At 36.6% G+C, this 25672-nt stretch overlaps 1 protein-coding gene across 3 annotated transcripts in view; it reads right to left on the bottom strand.

The window, feature by feature from the left end:
* The window catches only part of LOC149158608 (uncharacterized), a 259349-nt gene that overhangs the window by 6892 nt on the left and 226785 nt on the right, over positions 1–25672 (bottom strand). For 2 of the 3 annotated variants that reach the window (XM_089436272.1, XM_089436271.1), the window contains exons 9-11: positions 2122–2237; positions 1895–1955; positions 1561–1715 (exon numbers count right to left, since the gene is read on the bottom strand). In XM_089436272.1, the coding sequence (XP_089292398.1) occupies positions 1561–1715; positions 1895–1955; positions 2122–2237 (332 nt within the window). The remainder of the gene's footprint in view (positions 1–1560; positions 1716–1894; positions 1956–2121; positions 2238–25672) is intronic. The other variant, XM_089436273.1, reaches the window with a different exon arrangement.

Raw genomic sequence — 25672 nt, 5'->3', positions numbered from 1 at the left:
CCCGTGGCATTTTGTGGGAGTTGGCCTAAACTGAGAGGAATATGTTGAAGTGACATTGGGCATACTCCTAACAGTGCTTACTGCATAGCAGTCTTGGTTGAACGGTTGAACCTAGCCAACCCAGCCACTTTGAGCGGTAACAAGGTGCAACTCCCCCCTCCCTGACTAGATTCCCTACCGCCCTAAATGGTGCAAGATGGGTGGTGAAATATGATAGATCATAGGCTAATGCAAAAATGGTTGCAGAAAAAACATAAAAAATATATGTACACTCACTAGTTCGACTAGCCAGATCCCATGAGACCAACATGTACCAGAATAAAAAAACCAATTGAATCCATCAACATAAAGTTTCTTTTAAAACAGAAAAAATTTGGCTTTAGCACTCAGAACCAAAGACATTCAGATTGTATCATCACTTTACATTTTTGAATTCATTGCATATATGGAAGTTCGAACATTAAGTTTGACAGGAGTTTCATCCAGTGTCAAATCCAAATCCTTTACTAGAATATGCTTGTCAAGATTTGAACTTAGGTCATCTTTTATGACAAGCACTCCAATTTGCCAGTAGAATACAGCCCAAAAAACTCACTTCACCTTACAACATCGTTTACTATGGATGAATATTTATCACCAAAAATGAACAGTTAATTAGAAATATCTGACATGAAAAATGACAACTCTTCACTAGAATCATAAAGGAGAATTAACATAATGCAAAATCAAAAGACCAGTAATTTCAGCCCTGATAGTAGTTCGTGATCAAGAAATGAATACCATGTCCTTGTCTATAGGTCAAACTAGTTAAATGAGTTATCAATATAGTAAATTTGCCACTTTCATATAGGTCACCCACATCTCTAGCCAAGCTGTTGCAATCTTCAAAGATGCAATCTTTGTTCTGCTAAAATCCCACTTATTCTGCACTTGATTGATCCCATTTGGAATGTGCTACAGTATTTCTAAGACATTAACTAGGTAGTCTCCAGTTGGCACGAATGGATTTTACCAGTTTCTAGTCAGCCCCCACTAGGGAAACTCCTTGCTGATGTGTCCAACTTTTGTATCGTGTATATGTTTTATCTAGTATCTTTTGCCAAGTGGCACCTACTTCTTGTGTCTGAGAATCCTTTCCTGAGGGCACTTGTTTATCTTTAATTAATATCCAGAGCCCTTATTGTTTAAATTCAAGACTACAGAAGTTATCACATATTTATGAATGTTGTTTTCTTTAAACAAATGCCTGGGTTGTAAAATTAAAAACTGTGAAAACTTCAAGAATTCTATAGAAACTCCACCAACTCAGTCTGAAGAATGACTTCCTAAGTCTCTGAAGGTTGATTGAGATAGGTTGTATGAGCCATCCATCCAACTTGGCATCAATACTAAGCTTCATGTCTTTTGACCTGATGCAATAAACGTTCTAAAGAGTGTGTATGCATAGGAATCAATATAGTTTCATTCATTTTGTTTATTGAATTTTATGTAACATCTTGAAGAGAAATGTTGTTTTTTAGCTTTACACATTGTATTAATATGCAAATTCTTTCAACTTACCTTTTGGCCATGGCCGCAGAAGCTGTTGCACCTGGATCTTTTGCATCCAAGGAAGAAGCTGCATGGGCTACCATCAACCGAGAGGCATGTACTGTTGTTAGCATGTCTGCTAGCTTGAACTGTGTATTCTGGAAGTCTATAAGTGCCTTGCCAAACTGCCACAAAACAGGTTTTCCATAACATCCAAATAAGAATGTTCACAAGGAAATTGCATGTTTCAAGATTAAAATAAACAAAGAACACTTGCATAAATTTTAGAGCAAAGTGATTTAACAATAAGTTTTGGTTATGGGAATTCAAATACAATCCTCAAGATCCAGGGAATATGCCTCACTTGCTTTCGTGTTTGCACATATTCTTGGGTAGCATCAACACAGAATTGGGCTCCACCAACACTGTCAACAAAGGAAAACATTCCATGTAGGTCTGGTAGCTGTATAGAATTTAAAATTCTAATATTCTCTGATGTTGGCTGAATAGTCAAAACAGAAAAATTACATTGAAGGTGTATTTAAAGTATTTTAGTGGGATATTCAGCCTCAATGAGCTGTCCTTGCTAACCTGCAAGCTGCAATATTGATGCGTCCTCCATCAAGCGCTCCCAAAGCTATGGAAAGTCCTAGACCTTCACTTCCAACAAGATTTGTAGCCGGTACTCTCACATCTTCCATAATGACCTTAAATAAGGCAAATATTAGTAAATCTCATGATCAATACATTATTAACCAAAAAAGGAAACTATAGTAGCATTGTACTATCCTGGGAGCACTATTGTTATGTCTATGAAAACTTAAAGTCCCTCCAAAAGATCATTTAATAGAGAAAGATGTGAAGAATCTATAATAGTTATTACAATCTGGTTGTATTTTAGACACTCAACCCCAAAATAAGCACTTTAGTCTGTAAATTTCATCAATCACTAATTCTAATGTCTAATTGACAGATAGACACGTTCCTAGCAAAAGCTTTTAATCTACTCTTGCGAGCAAAACGAAGCTTTATATGCTCTTGTTTGACTTTAAATCCATGTCTAACAGAAACTTTCCAACAATATTGTATATCTCGTCCGCAAGCATCTCAAAGCCTATCATTAATGTATTTCCCCACCTCTTCGTAGTTCTTTTAAGAGAATCTCAGACATGAGGAAGTCCTTTGAAATGCAAAGTGGAAGTCATTCGTCACCAGTCCACAAATAGTAGCATAAGGGTTGTTGAGGAACAGTGGTAACCATAGTCATGGGACTCTATGGATATACTCATGAGCTGCCAAATCTTTGTGACTGGACCCTAGACAGGTTGGTTTGTCTCAAACCCGGCAGATCTTACCTAGAGCATGGTTGACCTGCCCAAAACTGTCAAAAGTTCCCAAAAACTGTTAGGTCTAGTAGGTACCTCTGAGTTTTAGTAGAACCAACTAAGTCTAAGCAAGAACCATTGAGTCAACATAAAACAACCAGATCACATGTTTTCCAATTTGACACCTTCCAGTCCAGACTCCTGACATTTGACAATTTAGTATTTGAGAATCATATTTTCATGCCATGGTCCAGGCAATTTTGAATCATGATGGATGAACGATGATACGTTGATCCGGATTTATGTAGGAATGCAATAAAGTACAAAAATAAACATAAATACAGAGATGCAGCAGAAATAATACTTCATTTCATTAATTTAAAACTTTGAATATGCTTACAAATAGAAATGGAAATAAACTAGCTCAAGCGATAGTAGCTTATCTCTGAGGAGAGATGTGGCGGCTACATGCCTTTGAACTGTGTTACAATGAAGCTCGAAGGCCTATTTATTATTGAGAAACAATGGAAAACCCTAAACATCCAAAAACCTAACCCAAGGAGATGAAGCGCCAAACTATGAGCCCCGTTTGGGTAGATTGCTACTACAACTTCCCGGCGTCATAGCTTTGGCATGCAAACTTCGTTTGACACATACAATACCTCGTTAGAAATATCTATCCGAGGACTACAACTTTCGAGTGGCCAACATGGGTCATTGACCCATGTTGGCCTTGTTTTCCCAAAAAACGTCATTTAGGTCCTCAAAATGGCTCCAGAAGTTAAGGACCTGAAAAACTGCCAAAAGTAGTAAATTGTGCTAGAAATAAGGAAACTGAAAAACTGAAAGAAACAATGGTGGGGGTCCAAGTGGAATAGGCGGGTGGCCACCAATATCCACCTGGATCATATGTTGATTGATCGTGGCTATATGATATACTTGGCTACGTCAGGATATGTTATTTTTGCACAATATTCAATGCAATACGTAACATATAATCAATGTTTTCAAACTCTGACTCGAGTTTGGAACCAACCGAGGGTTGACTCCGACTCCGACTCGATATCGACTTGGCCGGTTTGATTTCAATGACTCAGTCGTTGTAAAAAATACATCAAATATTTATTTTTTTATGAAAAAACATAATTTTAAATATTTTCATTCATGTTTCCAAACACAAAGCATTATAATATAGAGAGAAGACAACATATGATCAAAGTAGGCTCATGAATATATCCATCAAAATGGCACCTAGTGCATTGTCCAATACATACATGATATAGAGATCAGAACAAAAACACATAACCAAGGACGCTCTAAATGGCCTCTACAACAAAAGTAAAACATCACTAGTCACTACTGACTACTGCTAGAGAAGCCAACATCATCTGGTTCAGATTTTGACTCAAAGTCAAAGAGGGAAACCCATGGCTCCTCCTCCTCATCACCATCTCCAACTGCAACTATAGAAGTAGTAGCACTAGCAGGCGCACCAACTACACACTGAGATAGACAAGCTATGAGTTTTCGTTGTGGTTGAGTAGAGGAAGTGCTTGCAACTGGAGGACTTGGGGTTGGGCCTGGTACTAGTGGATCTGCATTTAACTGAACATGATGTTCACCCACTGCCTCCATCTGTAAATCCAAATCAATACGAATATCCTCATCAGAATCAAACTCTGATGGATCTTTATCAGGTCTTTTGTTCAGCAATTGGTTGCGTCTTAGCCAGAGGTTGTATTGGACATAGACTAGATCATTTAATCGTTTTTGTTCCAAACAGTTTCTCTTCTTCGTGTGAATGCTCTCAAAGACAAACCAATTGCGCTCACACCCAGTAGCACTGCAAGTTTGACGCAAAATACAGATTGAAAACTTTTGTAATTGAGGACAATGGCTACCAAATGCCTCCCACCATTGTGCAACAAAAAACATAGTTGTGTAATGAGTTAGCTCAACAAATTATATTCAAATTTCAAATTATAAGCAATTTAACAAAATAAAAAATTGAAAATTGAAATTGCTTGTTTACCTGACCCATCTGCTTCCCTTCCAATCCTTGCTAAGTTCTTGCCAAAGGTGCATGTGTCTCTGCTAAAACAAGTGATCTATCAATGTATCCACAGCTAGTCACTCTCCTTAGGGACCATGTGATCAATGTAGTCAATCAATCCATCTCTAACCTCCCTAGTCAAAGCTTCTACCTCCAGAGCTTTACAATGATACTTTGGGTTCAAAAAATACTCCGTTGCATGTATAGGGCAATGGAGTTGATTGTTCCATCTTTGATCAATGATTTACCAAATGGGCCCATACTTAGCCACTCTATCCTTGTATGATGCCTTTATTTGTTCCTTTTCTTGATCCATAGCCTCATAAATGAAGCCCATAGCCAATCTTTCCCCATCCACCAACTGTGAAAATTCCTTAAACTCGTGAATTCCTACTACAACACTGATGATATTTCTTCTACTTGTTAGATATACATGAACAAGTTATTTGCAATTTCCTACGACAAACATCGAAATACATAAACTGCAGCCTACACCATAAAAATAATAGCCGAAACAAGAAACTGAAAAATAGATAAAGATACACACAAATAACACAATTGTTTTTGGAAAAATGTCCGCGGAAAAACCTCATGCGGGAAAACTAGTACAGCAAATCTGAGGGATTTTATTATTAAGCTGAAGTATTTATGAATACAACTTCTGGATGCCTTCCTGGCAATCCAGTTACATACAATATCACTCGGCAGAAGAAATTAGTGAGATTACCTCACTCTACATTGCAAGTCCCGACTGCTCTAGCAGCTGAACCAATGAGTTCCCGGCTACTTCTGCGTTGCCCCTGCGTGTGCCCTGCGTTAGCCTCTAAGGTACTGCGTCACCTCTACTGGGAATCGATTTTCCCTCTGGAGTTGATTCAAGCCCTCCCGGCTCAAAATATCCAGATCCCCAGCAAATTTCGAACTTCTACGTAGGAGGCTTTGCGCTGCTCTGCGTGGGGCGTGTGTGAGTCGTTCTTGACTCTGCGTCACCCTCTCTGCCCTCTGCATTGTCTCCTCTGTGTGTCTCTCTGCCTCTTTGTTGAGTATTCTTGGCTCCGGAGAAGATCCTCCAACCAAAACTCCATCTGCCCCTCTGCATGATCACTACAAATCACTGTGCTGCCTCTAGCTTCAACAATTCGATCTGACTGATCAACTCTCTGTGTGTCTTCCAAATGACCCTCAAGCCTCCTTAAATAATCTTCTCGTTGAAATTCAACGGCCCCGATTAGAAGCTAATCAATAGCTAAGATCATTTCCGTTTGATTCTCATCTTCTTCTAGAAGTTACACCCATAGTTAGATTAATACCCATTAATTATTTTAATTTCCTAAGTTTAGATTTAGGGTCCCATTAAAAATAATTAATTATTTTAATAAAACTGTCTCCAGGTGGAATTTCCCAAAACGCTTTCTGGGTTCTTTTGAATACATGTGCCCAAGCCTCCCTGCAAAATTTGAGACTTAGAACACATCTGATGCTACCAAAAATAAACACCAACCGCAACACCTTAACCAGTGGCTCAACAACCTTCACAATCTTGGCTGCCTTTTTCCAAAATATTTCTTCAATAACTTTCTTTCTCACATCTTTTCCATCCTGTTTGCGAGACGAATGACATTCATTCCATTCATCACTGGAAAACACCCTTTGCAAGTTTCTATGTTGGGAAAGCATAGATTGCAATGTCAAAAGATGAGTTGCAAATCTAGTGATAGTAGGCCTAATAATATCCCTACCCCCTGTGTGTTTCTTCATCAGGTTCAAAATCCATGAATGATTGTAGATATATTTTGTTATGCTTTTGGCATGCTCTACAGTGTTCTTAATCCAATCTATTTTACCAATATCCTCAAGCATGAGGTCTATGCAATGTGCAGCACATGGGGTCCAAAAGATGGTTTTGTGTTTTTCCTCTAACATTTTACCAGCAAGAACATAGTTAGAGGCATTATCTGTGATGATTTGAACAACATTAGCCACCCCCATCTCTTCAACAACCTCATACAAAAGCTGAAATAATAAGTGTGCATCTTTCACCCTATTAGATGCATCAACTGATTTTAGAAACATGGTTCCCTGTGGGCAAAAGATAAGAAAGTTTATGATGGTACGGTTCCTTTGATTAGTCCATCCATCTAACATGATGGTACATCTTGTTTTTGCCCATGAGCTTTTGAAATCTTTCAAATATTCATCAATGGACAAAACCTCTTTTTGCAAAAGAGATCCCCTTAACTCATGCATAGTAGGGCCTTTGAAGCCCTTTCTAGCAGCAAATATGGCATCAAACATAGATTCATAATATGGTGAACGAGAAGCATTGAATGGGATATCAACATCATACCACCATCTAGCTATGTAATCACAAGCAGTTTCTCTCAATTCTTTCTTCCAATGGTCCTCTAAAGTGGGTTGCATTTGACCTATATTAGCTTGGGGGCCATGTGCACTATTAGAGGGACATGAGGGTGTCAAATAACTTTTGATATCACCCTTCTTTTTAATTTTACCCTTACCCTTTTCTTGAATAGACTCCAAAGAGGGAGGAACATAGTGAAAGGGGTTGGATGCATCAGTGCAAGGGATAAATGAAGAGCCCTCATAATCAAAATTGGGGTTGGCAACCATCATGTGTTTTATACTCCTCTTCCTCCCAATTTCAACCTCTATTTCTTTTTGCCTAGCTTTTTCTTCCTCAAACTTCTCAAATTTTTCTATCAACTCCTTCCTAATATCCCCAATTTGTTCTGCTAGTGCTGCACATGGAGCAATTTGGCCTCTAATACCAGCCAAGTGTTGTTTTAACCTATGAATGCCCCCTCCACCTCCCTTAATTTTTCTATGACAAAATTTGCAATTCATTTGGTTATGAATCATCTCAGCATATGCCCAAGCAGAGTCTTTCATTCTAAGAGCCATTTTCTGATATTTGGACTTGGAAATGAAAGGAAACAAACCTGAAAATGAAAAGAAAAAAAAAAAGAACTCTTCAATGTTCATTTCTTTTACAATAATTACTCATTTCAATTTCCAAATTTGCAAAAAAAAACACAAGCAAAGGCAGATTTTAGAAGTGAAAAAAAAATACCTCTAGGCTCTAGCCTCCTCAATGCCTCCTCAATGCTGCTCCAATGGCTGCCCAAGAAGCTGCTCATTGCTGCTCCAATGATTGTCCAAGACTCCTCACTGTTGCTCCAAAAACCAACTCTTCACAAACTTCTCACAAATTCTCACACAAATGCAATGAGATAACTGTGAGGAAATGTGAGGGGGTTGGGTAACGTTTATAGGCTTGGTAGAGGTTAGATGGGCAAACAGAAAACCTAAAACCAAAATTTAAGTGAGTTTGGGGTCCGCATTCCCTCCAAAACGCGTCGCTGACCGAGTTTGACTGGCTCAGCCAGTTTAAGTCGGACTCAGTCGCCCTGGTCGGTCTATTACCGAATCGGCTGAGCTAGTCTGGACAGAACTTTTTAGGAACACGAAAATAGATCGATCGATACAATGCGCAAGAACACAAAAATAGATCGATCACAAGAACTCAATTCTCATAAACAGACCATAAACACAAAACACAAAGACAAGTTTTCTATTATAGAAATTCTTCAAAAATTACAAGTGGTTAGGGAAGAGTCCTCTTTCCCTTATATAGAGAAGTTACAAAAGCTTCGGATTCTCTCTATCCACTAGATCCCAAGAGCTAGATCTGATATCCAACATTTGTACCCAGAATATCTTGTAGATATGAATATCTTTGCATATCTGAAAAACTAGATATGAATATCTAACATTTGTAGCTAGAAAATCTCAAAAGCTAGATCTGATATCTAACATTTGTACTAGGAATAGTTCACACAGTGCATGTTTTCACGGGAAACCCACGAAACCAACATGTTCTTTTACACAATGGATGTTTTAACGGAAAACCCACGAAACCAACATGTTCTTTTATTCATAAAAGTAAATACATAGTGGAGAATCATGCATAATTGTACTCTTTCTTTTTAAACACAGAGGATGTTCAATCACGGAGAACCCTCGAACGCTGGAAAAGCTCTGAATTATTGTCCTGAGGATTTAATGAATAAGATCCTTTAGGACTCCAGTCAAAATCATAATCTGAATGATCAAAACCTTCATCATGATATTGGGCTTACCAGTCCAAATTGATGTCGGGTATAATTTTACTTAACCATGGTGGTTCATGACCAAAAGAGGCAAAGAGAGATTAGAATGACAAGTGGGGATCCAACTTATTTGGAGGGATTCCAACTTCTCCAAAATACTCAATATTAATTGTAAAGTTATGGCCAAATGGATAACTGTTATCATGGTTGATTTCAACTGTTGTGCCTCTATACAAGAGATCGAACTCAAAAATATCATATCTGAGAGCTCCTTCTTCCATTTCTTTTTGTAAGGCTGATAATGTTCTGTATGGGCTTCTGCAATCAAAATCTTCTTTCCTTGGGACATATGAAACCATTAGGATATCCATCCATTTACTCCAGTGTCAAAATGGGGACATAACATCCTCACAATACATAATAATAGAGATTCTCTCAAAGGCTCTGGCATACTGGTGAATACCATAATATTCAATCCAACTAAGATTTGGGTCAAATATATAGATTATCCTGGAATATGGAGCTCTTGCCTGACCAAAGTAAACATGATCATTTTGTATAAGACGACAATTAATATCATCAATGTGTCAGCCTACTGGTGAATTAAACCATCTTTCCAAAATCATCTTTTAAATTTCAACCAGTAAGGCCTTTATCCTTGAAAAAAAACAATCCCAACAAAAGGCATATGTACAGCAGGGACATACGTCAATAGAAGCTTTTTGCATGGAGGAAGAACTTTCACCAATCTCAAATTTCTTTAATTCAAAACACTTGCTGGAGGCTGCTCCTTCTCTAGTGAGCAAGTCTGCTAAATAATTTTATTTTCTGGCCTTGTAGACAATGTCAAAATCAAAGCCTTCCAACCATAATGCCCGTTTGAGAATTCTGGAGTTGCCTTGTTCAAGTAATCTTTTATTACTCAATATCCCTTTCATGTGCTTTAGATCAGTCTTAACAGTGAAATGAATGCTCTTAAGGAAGAGTCTAAAATGTTTAATGCCCTTTGAATATAAGAATTTCTTTATGTGAGGAAGGGTATTTGAGCTGAGGATCTAAAAATGTACCTGATGCATAAGCACAAACTTCCTCTTTTATGGGATGTTTTTGTAGAAATATTGCAGCCCAACATGTGTCAAAAGCATCTGTCTCAAGAATAAATGGAAGATCTAGTTGGGGTAGAGACAATGGAAGCAACTGTTGTATTTTTTGCTTAATTATTTCGATAGCTATAGTCATTGCAGAGGTCCATGAAGCTCCTGATTTGAGACGTTGTAGAACTTTGGTGTCGCGAACTTGTTTGGCATAAAACTGTCTGATGTAATTCAGTGCGCCTAAGAATCTTTGCACTATCCGGATATTTGGTAGTTGGTCAGGAAAATTTAAGAGAGCAAGCAATATGTGAGGTTGGAGTTCAATCTTACCATGTGCAATTATCAGACCAAGATAATCAATCTTTGTTTGTCCAATAATGAACTTATCAGGAGAGCTGGACAAAACAAAACCATGCTTATATACAAACTGGTAGAATGTTTCTAAATGTTGTCTGTGTTGTTGAATATCTTACTAAAAATCAACAAATCATCTATGTACACAATGACAAATGGTAAATCCCGAAAAATATCTTCAATCCTTTTCTGGAATTCGGATGGGGCATTCTTCAACTCAAAAGGCACTATTGTCCACTGGTATTGCCCTCCTGGTACTACAAAGGTTGTTTTAAACCTGTCTTCTGGAGCAATGCCAATCTGCTAAAATCCATTTTTCAGATCAAACTTACTAAAGATATTGGCTTGAGCAATCTTAGAGAGAAGGATCTCCTTGTTTGGCAAGGGATATCCAATTGGGAGTAGTGCATCATTTAGAACTTTATAATTGATTATCATCCTTTTCATACCCCTTTTTTGCTCTGACTGTTTATTGACATAGAATGTCAGATAGGGCCATGGGCTTTTGTAGGGCTCAATGAGCTTTCTCTCAAGCAACTGTTTTATTTCATTCCTGCAAATTTCAGAGGGACTCATGTGATTAGCGGATGCTTTCTATGCTTGATGGGTATGAGCATCTTTAAAAGGCAAATTTACAAAATATTTTTCCCTAAACCAGAAGGCGTCAGGATGTTCTGAAGTGCAATCCTTCTGGAGTTTGGAAACAATATCTTTTAACAATTCTTGGCCATGTAGGTTAGCATGTTTTATTATCTTTTGAATTTTTCTAAGTCCTGAACAGATTCTTCAACAGTCTCTGGAGAATCCGGCTTAATTCGGATTGCATATTTGCTTTTAACTGGGACTGCTATCTTGGCTTGATGCACAGTGAATGTAATTGCATCTTTGTCAACCATGATAGGCAAATATTTCTTCACAAAATCTTGTCCCAATAGCATATCACAACCAATATCATAGTTATACAGAGTGACATATACAATAGTAGATGAAAGCAATATAGGAAAATCAGGGCAAAATAAGAAATATTCATGAGCTATTTGTTAACAGCTTTAAAATGCAACTGGGTGGGCTACCAAAAATAGGATGGAATGGCTTTATACTTTCAACAACTACATATAGCTCCTGTATCTATCTGTGCATCCAATTCATAATGCTTATAACCATCAGTTTTGATCCCAATGGGGATGACCATCTGATCCCCTATAGAACTAATATCAAGAACAGGTTTAGGAGATGTTCCTTCTGTCTTAACTGCTGGTATATCTGCACGAGCCAGGATCAGAGCTGTAAACTTTGAATTCATTTCATCAAGTCTCTGAATTTGATGTTGAATCTGATCTGCTAATTCTATCATCTTCTTTTGTTTATTTTTATATCTTCTTCTGTCTTTTGGATTTCTTCCAAAATTATTTCTTCCTAAGAACATGAGGAAGGAAGTGGTTCTAGGACAGAAGCATAGGAGCGTTTATACCATTCCTCAGGATCTAATTCTGCTTCATCATTCTGCAACATCAAAGACTCTTTTAATTTATTGATCCTCTCTTGGAGTCTTCATCAGGGAATTACCAATCCTGGAGCAAGAGCATATTTTTGTTTTTGGAGAGACTAAAGCATTTCTTTTGAACTTTGTACAGAAAACATAAGACAATCTGAAATATATGTACAATCATCACTGCTGGAAGAACATGCTATAGACATTTTCTGGAAATTATTTCCTACATCAGAATCAGAGTCACTATATACAAAAAAAATATTCATAGTCAGAATCTGATTGTGAAACCAGATCCCAATCAATGGGATTATATGTGGTGGTGAATAACTCACATATTTTGTTTTGAACTCCTTTTTTTATCAGGACACTTGTTAGCCCAATGTCCACTTTTATTGCAGATAAAGCACGTGGATCCCTTTGCTGGTTTTTCTCTTTTCCTGAAGGCATACCTGGATTTAGGAGACCTTTTAAACTTCTGAGAATCTTTCTTGAAATATTCTTTCTTTGTCTAGAATCTAGATCTTTTTGAAGAACAATAACACCTATGGTTCTGGTTTTTCAGAGAACCCTTCTTGGAGTTCTTATAGCATCCAAACCTATAAGTCTCTGTAAAGGAGTCACAAACACTGGGATTAAAATTAAACTGTTTTTTCACATTTTTCTTTGTTTTATATGCAGGACATTCATTTATGAGAATAGTGAGTAGATATTGATGCAATGCAGCCAATAGAGAGATTGGAATGTTAACAAAAGGGAATGAATGGTGTTTCCTATTAATTAGGAATCTTGTAGAAGAGATTTTGCATGGTGCAATAGTAGTCTGAAAGCAAATCAAGACTACACAACCTTTGCCTCATAAATAGCTGAGCATAATGGTCTGCATCAGTTGGGATGATCCCAAGAAATTCATGAGAGAGGGCTTCAAGTATACACTTTCTATGGAAACACTTTCATTGGTTGCATTGCATCAACATATACTTACTATTCTCAAAAATGAATGTGTCGCATATAAAACAAAGAAGAATGTGAAAAAGCAGTTGAATTTTAATCCCAGTGTTTGTGGCTCCTTTACAGAGACTTATAGGTTTGGAGGCTATAAGAACTCCTCCAAGAAGGGTTCTCAGAAAAACTAGAACCATAGGTGTTATTGTTCTTCGAAAGGATCTAGACAAAAGAAAGAATATTTCAAGAAAGATTCTCAGAAGTTTAAAAGGTCTACTAAATCCAAGTATGTCTTCAAGAAAAGAGAAAAACCAACAAAGGGATCCACGTGCTTTATCTGCGGTAAAAGTGGACATTGGGCTAACAAGTGTCCTGATAACAAGAAAGAAGTTCAAAACAAAATATCTGAGTTATTCACCACCACATATAATCCTATTGATTGGGATCTGGTTTCACAATCAGATTCTGACTATGAATACTTTTCTGTATATAGTGACTCTGATTCCAAAGTAGGAAACAATTTCCAGAAAATAATAACATGTTCTTCCAGCAGTAATGATTGTACATATATTTCAGATTGTCTTATGTTTTCTGTACAAAGTTCAAAAGAAATGCTTCAGTCTCTCCAAAAAAAAAAAAAGATGCTCTTGCTCCAAGATTGATAGTTCCCCGACGAAGACACCAAGAGAGGATCAATAAATTAAAAGAGTCTTTGATGTTGCAGAATGATGAAGCAAAATTAGATCCTGAGGAATGGTATAAACCCTCCTATGCTTCTGTCCTAGAACCACTTCCTTCCTCATGTTCTCAAGAAGAAATAATTTTGGAAGAAATCCGAAAGACAAAAGAAGATATAAAAAATAAACAAAAGAAAATGATAGAATTAGCAGATCAGATTCAACATCAAATTCAGAGACTGGATGAAATGAATTCAAAGTTTACAGCTTTGATCCTGGCTCGTGCAAATATACCAGCAGTTAAGGCAAAAGGAACATCTCCTAAACCTGTTCTTGATATCAGTTCTATAGGGGATCGGATGGTCATCCCCATTGGGATCAAAACTGATGGTTATAAGTATTATGAATTGGATGCACAGATAGATACAGGAGCTATTTGTAGTTGTTGCAAGTATAAATCCATTCCATCCTATTTTTGGCAGTCCACCCAGTTGCATTTTAAAGCTGTTAACAAACAGCTCATGAAGATTTCTTATTTTGCCCTTGATTTTCCTATATTGTTTTCATCTACTATTGTATATGTCACTCTGTATAACTATGATACTGGTTGTGATATGCTATTGGGACAGGATTTTGTGAAGAAATATATGCCTATCATAGTTGAAAAACATGGAATTACATTCACTGTGCAGCAAGCCAAGATAACAGTCCTAGTTAAAAGCAAATATGCAATCCGAATTAAGTTGGATACTGCAGACACTGTTGAAGAATCTGTTCAGGACTTGTCAAAAAATTCAAAAGATAATCAAGAATGCTAACCCACATGGCCAAGAATTGTTAAAACATATTGTCTCCAAAGTTCAAACTCCAGAAGGATTGCACTTCAGAACATCCTGACGCCTTCTGGTTTAGGGAAAAATATTTTGTAAATTTGACTTTTAAAGATGCTCAGACCCATCAAGCACAAAAAACATCCGCTAATCACATGAGTCCCTCTGAACAGGAACTTTGCAGGAATGAAATAAAACAGTTGCTTGAGAGAAAGCTCATTGAGCCTTGAAAAAGCCCATGGACCCGTCCAACATTCTATGTGAACAAACATTCAGAGCAAAAAAGGGGTAAAAAAAGGTTGGTAATCAATTATAAAGTTCTAAATGATGCACTACTCCCAATTAGATATCCCTTGCCAAACAAGGAGATCCTTCTCTCTAAGATTGCTCAAGCCAATATCTTCAGTAAGTTTGATCTGAAAAATGGATTTTAGCAGATTGGCATTGCTCCAGAAGACAGGTTTAAAACAACCTTTCTAGTACCAGGAGGGCAATACTAGTGGATAGTAATTCCTTTTGGGTTGAAGAATGCCCCATCCGAATTCCAGAAAATGATGGAAGATATTTTTCGGGATTTACCATTTGTCATTGTGTACACAGATGATTTGTTGATTTTTAGTAGAGATATTCAGAAACATAGACAACATTTAGAAACATTCTACCAGTTTGTATATAAGCATGGTTTAGTTTTATCTAGCTATCCTAATAAGTTCATTATTGGACAAACAAAGATTGATTATCTTGGCCTGATAATCACACAAGGTAAGATTCAACTCCAGCCTCACATATTGCTTGCTCTCTTAAATTTTCCTGACCAACTACCAAATATCCAGACAGTGCAAAGATTCTTAGGCGCACTGAATTACATCAGACAGTTTTATGCCAAACAAGCTCGCGACACCAGAGTTCTACAACGTCTCAAATCAGGAGCTTCATGGACCTCTGCAATGACTATAGTTGTCCAAATAATTAAGCAAAAATACAGCGGTTGTTTCCATTGTCTCTACCCCAACCAGATCTTCCATTTATTCTTGAGACAGATGCTTCTGACACATGTTGGGCTGCAATACTTCTACAAAAACATCCCAGAAAAGAGGAAGTTTGTGCTTATGCATCATGTATATTTTCAGATCCTCAGCTCAAATACCCTTCCTCACATAGAGAAATTCTTGCAGTCAAAAAGGGCATTAAACATTTTAGACTCTTCCTTAAGTGCGTTCATTTCATTGTTAAGGTTGTTGAAAGCACATGAAAGGGATGTTGAGTAATAAAAGATTACTTGAACAAGGCAACTCCAAAATTCTCAGATGGGCATTATGGTTGGAAGGCTTTGATTTTGACATTGTCTACAAGTCCAGAAAAGAAAATCATTTAGCAGACTTTCTCACCAAAGAAGGAGCAGCCTCGAGAAAGTGTTTTGAATTAAAGAAATTTGAGATTGGTGAAAGTTCTTCGTCCAAGCAAAATGCTTATATTGACTTGTCCCTGTGGTACATATGCGTTTTGTTGGGATTGTTTTTCTTCAAGGATAAATGCCTTACCAGTTGAAATTCAAAAGATGATTTTGGAAAGATGGTTTAATTCACCAGCAGGCCGACACAATTATGATATTAACTGGCATCTTATACAAAATGATCATGTTTACTTCGGTCGAGCAAGAGTTCCATATTCTAGGATACTCTATATATTTGACCCAAATCTTAGTTGGATTGAATATTATGGTATTCACCAGTATGCTAGAGCCTTTGAGAGAATCTTTGTTATTATGTATTGTGAGGATGTTCTGCCCCTGTTGTTGCACAAAGTGTCTAGGCACCGCGACAATGCTTAGAGTAAGGGTTGTCACTCTTAAATCCTTACTCACTCCGTTTAGACTCTCTCCTAGACAAGTCAAGGGGGGTAGTCCCTAGGTAAATGGATGAGGATAGCCTGTGAAAAACAGACTCTAGGAGATTTTAATGATGAACAACTTGACGAAAGTAAACGAATCTCGATTAATTCAAATGAATAGATTAAATGCTAATGTAGCCAAGACACGACCACGAGATAGAAACAATTATAGACCAGTGCCTTTATGTTCAATTAACCATAGATTAAGTAAAACAAGTTATCCAGAACAATTTTCCAATATGTGACAAATAATGACAATCATGAATAATCAATATAAATGCCCAAAGATGCAATATGCGAGATATTCCAGAAAAATGATTTTCTCTAATAGCCCAAATCTAGAACATTTAACTTTCTCCTACAGCCAATATAATTTAAAACACTAGTTACACTTTGACCATAGAAAAATCATGAAAATGCATTTAATCACCAGATAACACAAAGGAACTTTAGATTAGCGCTTCAATTATTCCTTAGGCAAAATATCAAGAAGTAAAACAAATTAACGGGTTAATAAATCGAATTTTTCCACATTAAAAAATTTTAATGTTTAAGCGCAAAGCCTTTAACTTATTTTAAATCCTTAATCACAAATTTTAAAAATTTTAGAATTTTTTAATGTTTAGGATTTTTAGGTTTTTTCAAAAAAAAAATGTTATGAATTTTTAGAATTTTTTTTTTTAATTGTTATGAATTTTTTAAATTAGAAATAAAAAGGGGAAAAAAATAAAATGTCAAAAGGTTAGTTTTTAAAAGTTTTTTATTTTTTTAGATTTTTTGAAACTTCGTAAATGTTTTAGATTTTTTTATTTTTTTTAATTTTTAGATTTTTAAATATATCAGATTTTTTTAAGATTTTAAGAATTTTAAATTTTAAAAGTTTTTTAGATTTTTAGGAATTTTTTTAATGTTTTTAGAATTTTTTTTTTTAAGTTTTAAAGTTTAAAAGTTTTTAAAATCAAAAATAAAAAATGGAAAAGGTCAAATGAAATCAAATTAATTAATTAAAAAAAAAAAAAATCAAACCCAAAATGGAATCGAATTTTTTTGAATTTTGTTTGTTTATCAATTATGAATCTAACTAAAGTCTACCCAAAATAAAAACAAACCGAAATGGGATTTAATGAAACAAATCAAAAATAGAATTTCAAAAAAATTAAAACATGAATCTAACCCTACCTACCTAAAAGATACATAAAAGAAAGAAAATCGAATGCCTATGTTGTTGTGCGTGTGTGTGCAAGTTTGAAGCTAGACGGATGAGCAAAGACGAGAGGAGGGCGAGCGAGGTCTACTCGACAGGTTGGAGGCAGCACGTGGATGGAGCAGGTAGCATTCAGGAGTGCGATGGAGTGACTGCGGATTAAATGAGAGTAGTGGGGATGAGGCTGCATCGAGGGAAGGAGAACGACAGTGTGGCTGCAGGCTTGCGATGAAGGGAGAGTTGCTTGGACAGAGGGGAGACCCAGGACTCGAGAGCAAACAATGAGGAATAGTCAGAGCGTGGATGGAGGGTTTAATGAGCAGAGGGAGGATTATGGAGTGTTTGTTTTGCAGGTTGGGATGGCAACGTAAGGCAGCTGTGCGTTGATGAGGAGTGACGGTGTAGAGGTAACGAGCAGCTCGACGAGGTGGCTGCAAGTTGTATGAGCGACGGTGAAGAGAGCTGGACAGATGTTCTGGCAACGTAGGGAGGTTCGAGCTGTAGCGGATAAGGACGGAAGAGTAGCTGCGTGGAGATGGGGGTGAATGATGAGGGTAAAGGCTACGTGAGGGTTTTTAGGCAAAGAGTGATGGATGAAATTTCGAAATGCATATATCGCTGCCAGCGAGGGTTTGAGGATCTGGAGAGAGCAGAAAATAGAGGGTTTCTAAAAAATATTTTCGAAAATTTACAACAAACCTAGAAACCCTTATAAATTTTCCAGATAAAAAAAAAAAATGAAAACCCAAATGCAGACAAGAAAAACAATTTCGAAAATTTCCAGAAAATGATAGTGAAAACAAATTCAAAATTTTTTGCTTAGGAAAACCTATGCAACAGAGAAACTGTAGCCCAAGAACCGAAGATAAATTTACCAGATTAAGATTCTATACATCTGCTTAATATTTACCGGTAAAACCCTTAAAATTTTCAGATCTGAATTTAAATTTGAACCATGGACTGCAAAATGTCTGAATAATATCTCTGGAAAACGATTGTTGATGAACCTTAGAAATACAGATCTTACCCTCCAGGTCCTAGATCTGGGCTCTGCAAAGTTTTTTGCTTCAGATCTGCAACTACAGGACAACAAGAAACACCCCAACGATATATACAATAACCCCCCCAAAAAAAAAACACTCAAACCCAAAAAGCCCAAGTCAGAAAACCAAAAATAATTACAGATCTATGTACATGAATGGTAGATCTATCAGATTTGGGGAGTGTGAGTCTAACTCGGCTCCCAGATATGATAATCTGAGGCTCTCAATAGCCGGATCTATCGATTTAACACGAAAAAAAAATAAAATAAAATAAAATAAAATAAAATAAAATAAATTGAATTTTAGAGGAGGTATTGAGCTCAAAACCCTTCATGCATCATCTGGAAAAAAATATCTTACGATAAGCCGGGGATCAAATTAAGTTGAGCTCTTCAAAAAACAAGGATCGGGAGTTGGCTAGTTCAACCGAGAAGTTTCCCGAACACCCGATGATTTAAAAAATCAAGACTTCCCTGCAAAACTCAATTCAACCATCAACATAGAGCGAGAAAACAATAATAAAATTTAGATAAATAGAGATACCTGCTATTATATTCAAAACTTAAATTATCATTCAAACCCCAGCGATTGAGCAAGATACATGTACTCAAATCACTCTTCAGAAAGTTACATCAATGGCTAAAAAGAAAACTATACATCAAAATGACACATCTTACAGTATTTCCACGAAGAGTAACACCAGTAGAAATTAACCCCAAAGTCTTTCTTTATTGCTCATTAAAGGATTACAAGAGAGCTTTTCGCTTAATACACGATCAAAAGATCAGATGATACTGACTAACAACTGACCTCCTATTTAAAGATAAATCCTCCAACAGTTAGTTCGAGTGATCCTTGTCAAAGCAATCTTGACCGTTGATGAGGATTAAAATTTCTTTTAATCTCATCCGTCGAAATTTTAAATTATTGAGGAAATTCAAAATTTTCAATTAAATGCATTTTAATTAATTCAAAAATTAAAATTTTGAATTAATTTCCTCAAAATTTTGACTTTGACTTAACCTCAGGGACCAAAGGCTTAAAATTTAGCAAAATAATTAATTTACCTTAGTCCCTGGACCTCTTAAAATTTAATTTTTTAAGGACCAATGAATTTTGCCTTCGGAGAATTTAAATTTACTTAGGACCTAGAATTAATCAAATTTCTGGCTTAGGATTTTAATTCATTTTGGCTAGAAAAATTAATTAATTAACCTATGAGGAGATAAATTATTTTTAAACCCTCAAGACACTTTACATCATGATTTTTACATTTTTTACATTTCAAGGGGAAAAACCCATTTGCAAAAGACCCTCACAGACTACCGAGTTCTGCGACACAAATATAATCTAGCAGATCAAATAATTTGTAATAAAATAACCTAACCAAATAGTTAGGATTATTCCCAAATCACTTTTACATAGACTCGATCTAGAACACTAGGACTCTCCTAAGATCCTAGTGACAAAATCCATTCCGGCTTTGGGGTAAGGCTGAAGGAAAATTCTGCTGACCATCCGAGAATGGATCGGTGAGACAAACCCCTCCCAGAATGTAGATCGTCACCAAAAAAGTAGATCTACCTAGGTGATTACATACGCGACACGGATCTGCTGAGATTATTTACATTATACACATGCAGACTGGGTTTACATTATAAGATGATCCTCAGGCTGATGATAGCTGAATGGCAGGAACACATCGATTAGGCGCTGTCCCTTTTGCGAAAAAAGGGGGTGTACTGCTATGGGTCATTGACACGTAGTGGTCAACATCTGGCTCTACTTCGGGACATGTTGCTACACTGGAGGAATGTGAGAACCCAGGATCTGAATCCACGCAACACACAACAAAACATAAGTAGCATCCATCCAAAAATCATCATATAACATTAAGCACAAGAAAGATATAAGCTCTTCATTTATTAACTATTCTAACAACATGAAAAACCAATCTAACTACAAAATGAAATACTGAAATAACAGGGCATAAGGTTAGAAATACAATACAAAGATGCTCCATGGCATCAGATGCATTTAATATAGTGCATATTGAGCATTTGCCTACTTTCAGGGAAATCCGTCTGCTGTTTCTCGGATGTGCCATGTCCAATTCTGCATATGGTAGGACTTTTTCGTATCCGAAAATCAAGTTGTTCGCGACCATCAGATGCATCAAATCACTTTCTCATTCTCTTTCTCTTGCGTTTTTTCTTTGTGACAGGTTGTATCACTGATGATGTGGAACATTCTGCTCCAAAACTTTCAGATGAAGTATGTAAAATATGCATAACATGTCTCTCTTCATTCTGCATCTGCTCTGTCAAGAATGATCGATCAATCTCACAGGTGTCATGAGTTATAACTTGATTTTCTATGACTAGTGGATTAACCATGTGAGCGTCAACCTGATTCTTATCAATTTCAATTTTATCTAGGTCACCTTCAATTAACCACTTTTCAATGGAACAAATGACCTCCTCATAATAAGATGGAGTTTGCTGCAGCAGATAAGGAGGCTTCTCATCTGTTGACTTCTCCTTGTTTCTTTCATCCTCTGACTGATGCTGAAATTTTTGTACCTATATTTTTATGGCATCCATCTGTTTAGAGCGTTCAACCTTCATAGCATTGACTTCCTTGGTATGGTTTTCCTCCATGGTCAATAACTTATTCAGAAGACATATCTGACCAGCTTCCACCTCTTTTATTACTTTTTCATTCTTTGTTTTCATGCCCATGAAACAATTTTGCATATAGTTGAGCTTTTTTTTATGATTTGCTTGCATGGTAGCTAATTGATTATTATAATTGAATCTCATGATGGTCATTTCTTCATCCATAGTTAATAACTTGCTTTACATAGAATTAATTTCTCTGCCATGATTAGCTTTCATGGTTTCCATTTCCTTCTGCATGTCGGTCCTCATATCCTCCATATTCTGAGCACACTTTTCTACTACGGTGGTTACGTGATCAGAGTGTTTAATTTTCATGATTTCCATCTCCTCATCACGTTTTTCCAGTTGAGCGTATAAAGTTCTCATATCCTTGACGTAATCAGTTACAATTTTTTCTTGATTAAGCTCCATATTTTTTACCAGCTGTGTTTGACTGAACTGCATGTCTTTAACCAACTGCTTTAGTTCTTCTATAATTTTCTTATCATTTTCCCTTTCATTGTCGACACTGATTTGACAACTTGTCCCTGTTTTTCCACTGTCATGGATTTGACTTGCAATGGTACAAGTGGATGGCACATTCTGATATGGAGAATTGTCTTGAAATCTTTCATTGACAGCTGGATCCTTCACAAGATCACTTTCATTCTGTTGCATAATTTTAGGGGCACAAGGTGAGCTACCTTGATAACCATATCTATCTGTAAAAGCATTGACGATGTCTTGTAAAGAAGCGAAAGAATCTTCAGGACAATTATTAAACCAATTCAAAGCATCACCCTCTAAAGAAAAGGCAAATAGATGCATTTTGACATTTTCATGATCATACTGGGAAGAACTACAATATCTGAGTACTGCATGATTAAACCTGCATAGATGCTTTCTAACAGCGACTGAATCACCACCCGGAAACAAAGACAATATATGAATGGCCACTTCCGGAATATCATGGAGAACATCAGTAAAATGACACGGGGTAAACGAATCATCCATGATGACTTGCCTGAAGGAATAATGAGGGACCAAATGGATGCTAGAGAGAGACCCCTACTCAAGAAAATCAAGAGGTCTAGTAGAAATTCTTGTAAGAAATGAAAGAAATGGAGTCGCCACTTGAACATGAATCTAACTCTAGGATCCAAAAGGCAAAAAAAACAACCGGATATAAGGGAGGGCTTCTTGTTTGAGAAATAATGGATGAATAAGTGGAGTCGCCATTCAAACAAGAAATGAACCGATATGTCCAAGTGCTAAAGGTGCAGATGAAACGATTAATGAGGTGACGAAAGATAGGGCAATGAAAAGATCAAATGACGTCAGGAAATGTTGTGTCGCTTGACTGGCTAATGAATGGCAGAAAATATGAGATGATTAAAACGATGTCGAGAAACCCAGAACAGAAAAACTCTATCCCCCGCAACGGCGCCAAAAAATGTTGGCATTGCTGGCTAAAATGAATGATAGAAAGATGAAAGATGAATATCGAAGAGCCAAGGCCCAATAAATCAGTCCCCGGCAACGGCGCCAAAAAATGTTGTTGCACAAAGAGTTTAGGCACCGCGACAACGCTCAGAGTAAGGGTTGTCACTCTTAAATACTTACTCTGTTTAGACTCTCTCCTAGACAAGTCAAGGGGGGCAGTCCCTAGGTAAATGGATGAGGATAGCCTGTGAAAAACAGACTCTAGGAGATTTTAATGATAAACAACTTGATGAAAGTAAACAAATGTCGATTAATTCATATGAATAGATTAAACACTAATGTAGCCAAAACACGACCACGAGATAGAAACAATTATAGAACAATGCATTTATGTTCAATTAACCACCGATTAAGTAAGAAAACAAGTTATCCAGGACAATTTTCCAATGTGTGACGAATAATGACAATCATGAATAATCAATATAAATGCCCAAAGATGCAATATGCGATATATTCCAGAAAAAATGATTTTCTCTATTAGCCCAAATCTAGAACATTTAACTTTCTCCTACAGCCAATATAATTTAAAGCACTAGTTACACTTTGACCATAGAAAAATCATGAAAATGCATTTAATCACCAGATAACACCAAGGAAGTTTAGATTAGCGCTTCAATTATTCCTTAGGCAAAATATCAAGAAGTAAAACAAATTAACGGGTTAATAAATCGAATTTTTCCACATTAAAATTTTTTAATGTTTAAGCGCAAAGCCTTTAACTTATTTTAAATCCTTAATCACAAATTTTAAAAAATTTAGAATTTTTTAATGTTTAGGATTTTTAGGTTTTTTTCAAAAAAAAAATGTCATGAATTTTTAAATTTTTAGAATCTTTTTTTTAATTTGTTATGCCTGGAGTATGCCGTAAAACTGCTTCTGCTTGGCTAAGAGCTCGTCTTCCTCGGACGTAAGGAAACAGGTTAACGGCCCAAGACCCAGAGGCATCTAGCAGGAGTGAAAGCCTGCTCCCTTACGGACCACCAACGGGTTATTACAGGTGGCGTGGTTTTCCTTGATAACGGTGATGAGTCAAACCGACATTCGCGGATAGCAGCCAGAGATGGCTGTCCTCACTGTTGGTTTGACACCTAAGTTTGATAGGTTTTGCCACCTTCGGAAAAATAAAAAAAAAAATAAAAAAAATGTCAAAAAGTTAGTTTTTTAAAAGTTTTTGAATTTTTTAGATTTTTTGAAACTTCGTAAATGTTTTAGACTTTTTTAATTTTTAATTTTTAGATTTTTAAATATATTAGATTTTTTTAGGATTTAGAAAATTTTAAAAGTGTTTTAGATTTTTAGGAATTTTTTTAATGTTTTTAGAATATTTTTTTTTAAGTTTAAAATTTTACAACTATTTTAAAATCCAAAATAAAAAATGAAAAAGGTCAAATGAAATCAAATTAAAAATAAAAATCAAACCCAAAACAGAAGCGAATTTTTTGAATTTTGTTTGTTTATCAATTATGAATCTAACTAAATTCTACCCAAAAGAAAAACAAACCGAAATGGGATTTAATGAAACAAATCAAAAATCGAATTGCAAAAAAATTTAAAAATGAATCTAACCCTACCGACCTAAAAAATACATAAAAGAAAGAAAATCGAACGTTGATGCTGTTGTGCGTGTGTGCAGGTTTGAAGCTCGACAGATGAGCAGAGACAAGAGGAGGGCGAGGGAGGTCTGCTCGACGGGTTGGAGGCAACACGTGGATCGAGCAGGTAGTGTTCAGGGGTGTGATGGAGTGACTGCAGATTAAATGCAAGTAGCGGTGATGAGGCTGCGTGGAGGGAAGGAGAACGACAAAGTGGTTGCAGGCTTGCAATGAACAGAGAGTTGCTTGGACGAAGGGGAGACCGAGGACTCGAGAGCAGACAACAAGGAATGGCCAGCGCGTAGATGGAGGGTTTGATGAGCAGCGGGAGGATTATGGAGCGTTTGTTTTGCAGGTTGTGATGACAATGTAAGGCAACTGCACGTTGATGAGGAGGGACAACAGAGAGGTAATGAGTAGCTCAACGAGGTGGCTACAGGTTGTATGAGCGATGGTGAAGAGAGCTGGACAGATGTTCTGGTAGCGTGGGGAGGTTTGAGCTGCAGTGGATAAGGACGGAAGAGTAGCTGCGTGGAGATGAGGGTGAATGATGAGGGTAAAGGCTGCGTGAGGGTTTTCAGGCAGAGAACAATGGATGAAATTTCAAAATGCAGAGATCACTGCCAGCGAGGGTTTGAGGATCTGAAGAGAACAGAAAATAGAGGGTTTTTAAAAGAAATCGAAAATTTACAGCAAACCCAGAAACCCTTATAACTTTTCCAAATAAAAAGAATAAATTGAAAAACCCAAACGCAGACAAGAAAAATAATTTCGAAAATTTCCAGAAAATGACAGTGAAAACGAATTCGAAATTTTCTGCTTAGGAAACCCCAGGCAGCAGAGAAACTGTAGCCCAAGAACCGAAGATAAATTTACCAGATTAAGATTCTATACATCTGCTTAAGATTTACCAGTAAAACCCTTAAAAATTTTCAAATCTGAATTTAAATTTGAACCTTGGACTGCAAAATGTCTGAATAATATCTTTGGAAAACAATTGTTGATGAAACCCAGAGATCCAGATCTTACCCTCCAGGGCCTAGATCTAGGCTCTGCACAGTTTTTTGCTTCAGATCTGCAGCTGCAGGACAACAAGAAACACACCAACGATATATACAATAACCCAAAAAAAAAACTAAACCCAGAAAACCCAAGTCAGAAAACCAAAAATAGTTACAGACCTATGTACATAAATGGCAGATCTATCAGATTTAGGGAGTGTGAGTCCAACTCCGCTCCGAGATCTGATAATCTGAGGCTCTCAACAGCCAAATCTATCGATTTAGCTCGAAAAAAATATTTTTTTTGAATTTTAGAGGAGGTACTGAGCTCAAAACCCTTCATGCATCATCC

Source organism: Pinus tabuliformis, chromosome 5_2 (assembly GCF_031772625.1).
Source record: "Pinus tabuliformis cultivar Carrire ecotype Pingquan chromosome 5_2, CPIR1, whole genome shotgun sequence".
NCBI lineage: Eukaryota > Viridiplantae > Streptophyta > Pinopsida > Pinales > Pinaceae > Pinus > Pinus tabuliformis.
Note: the sequence above shows the minus strand (reverse complement) of the source record. Positions and strands in the feature narration are given on the sequence as shown.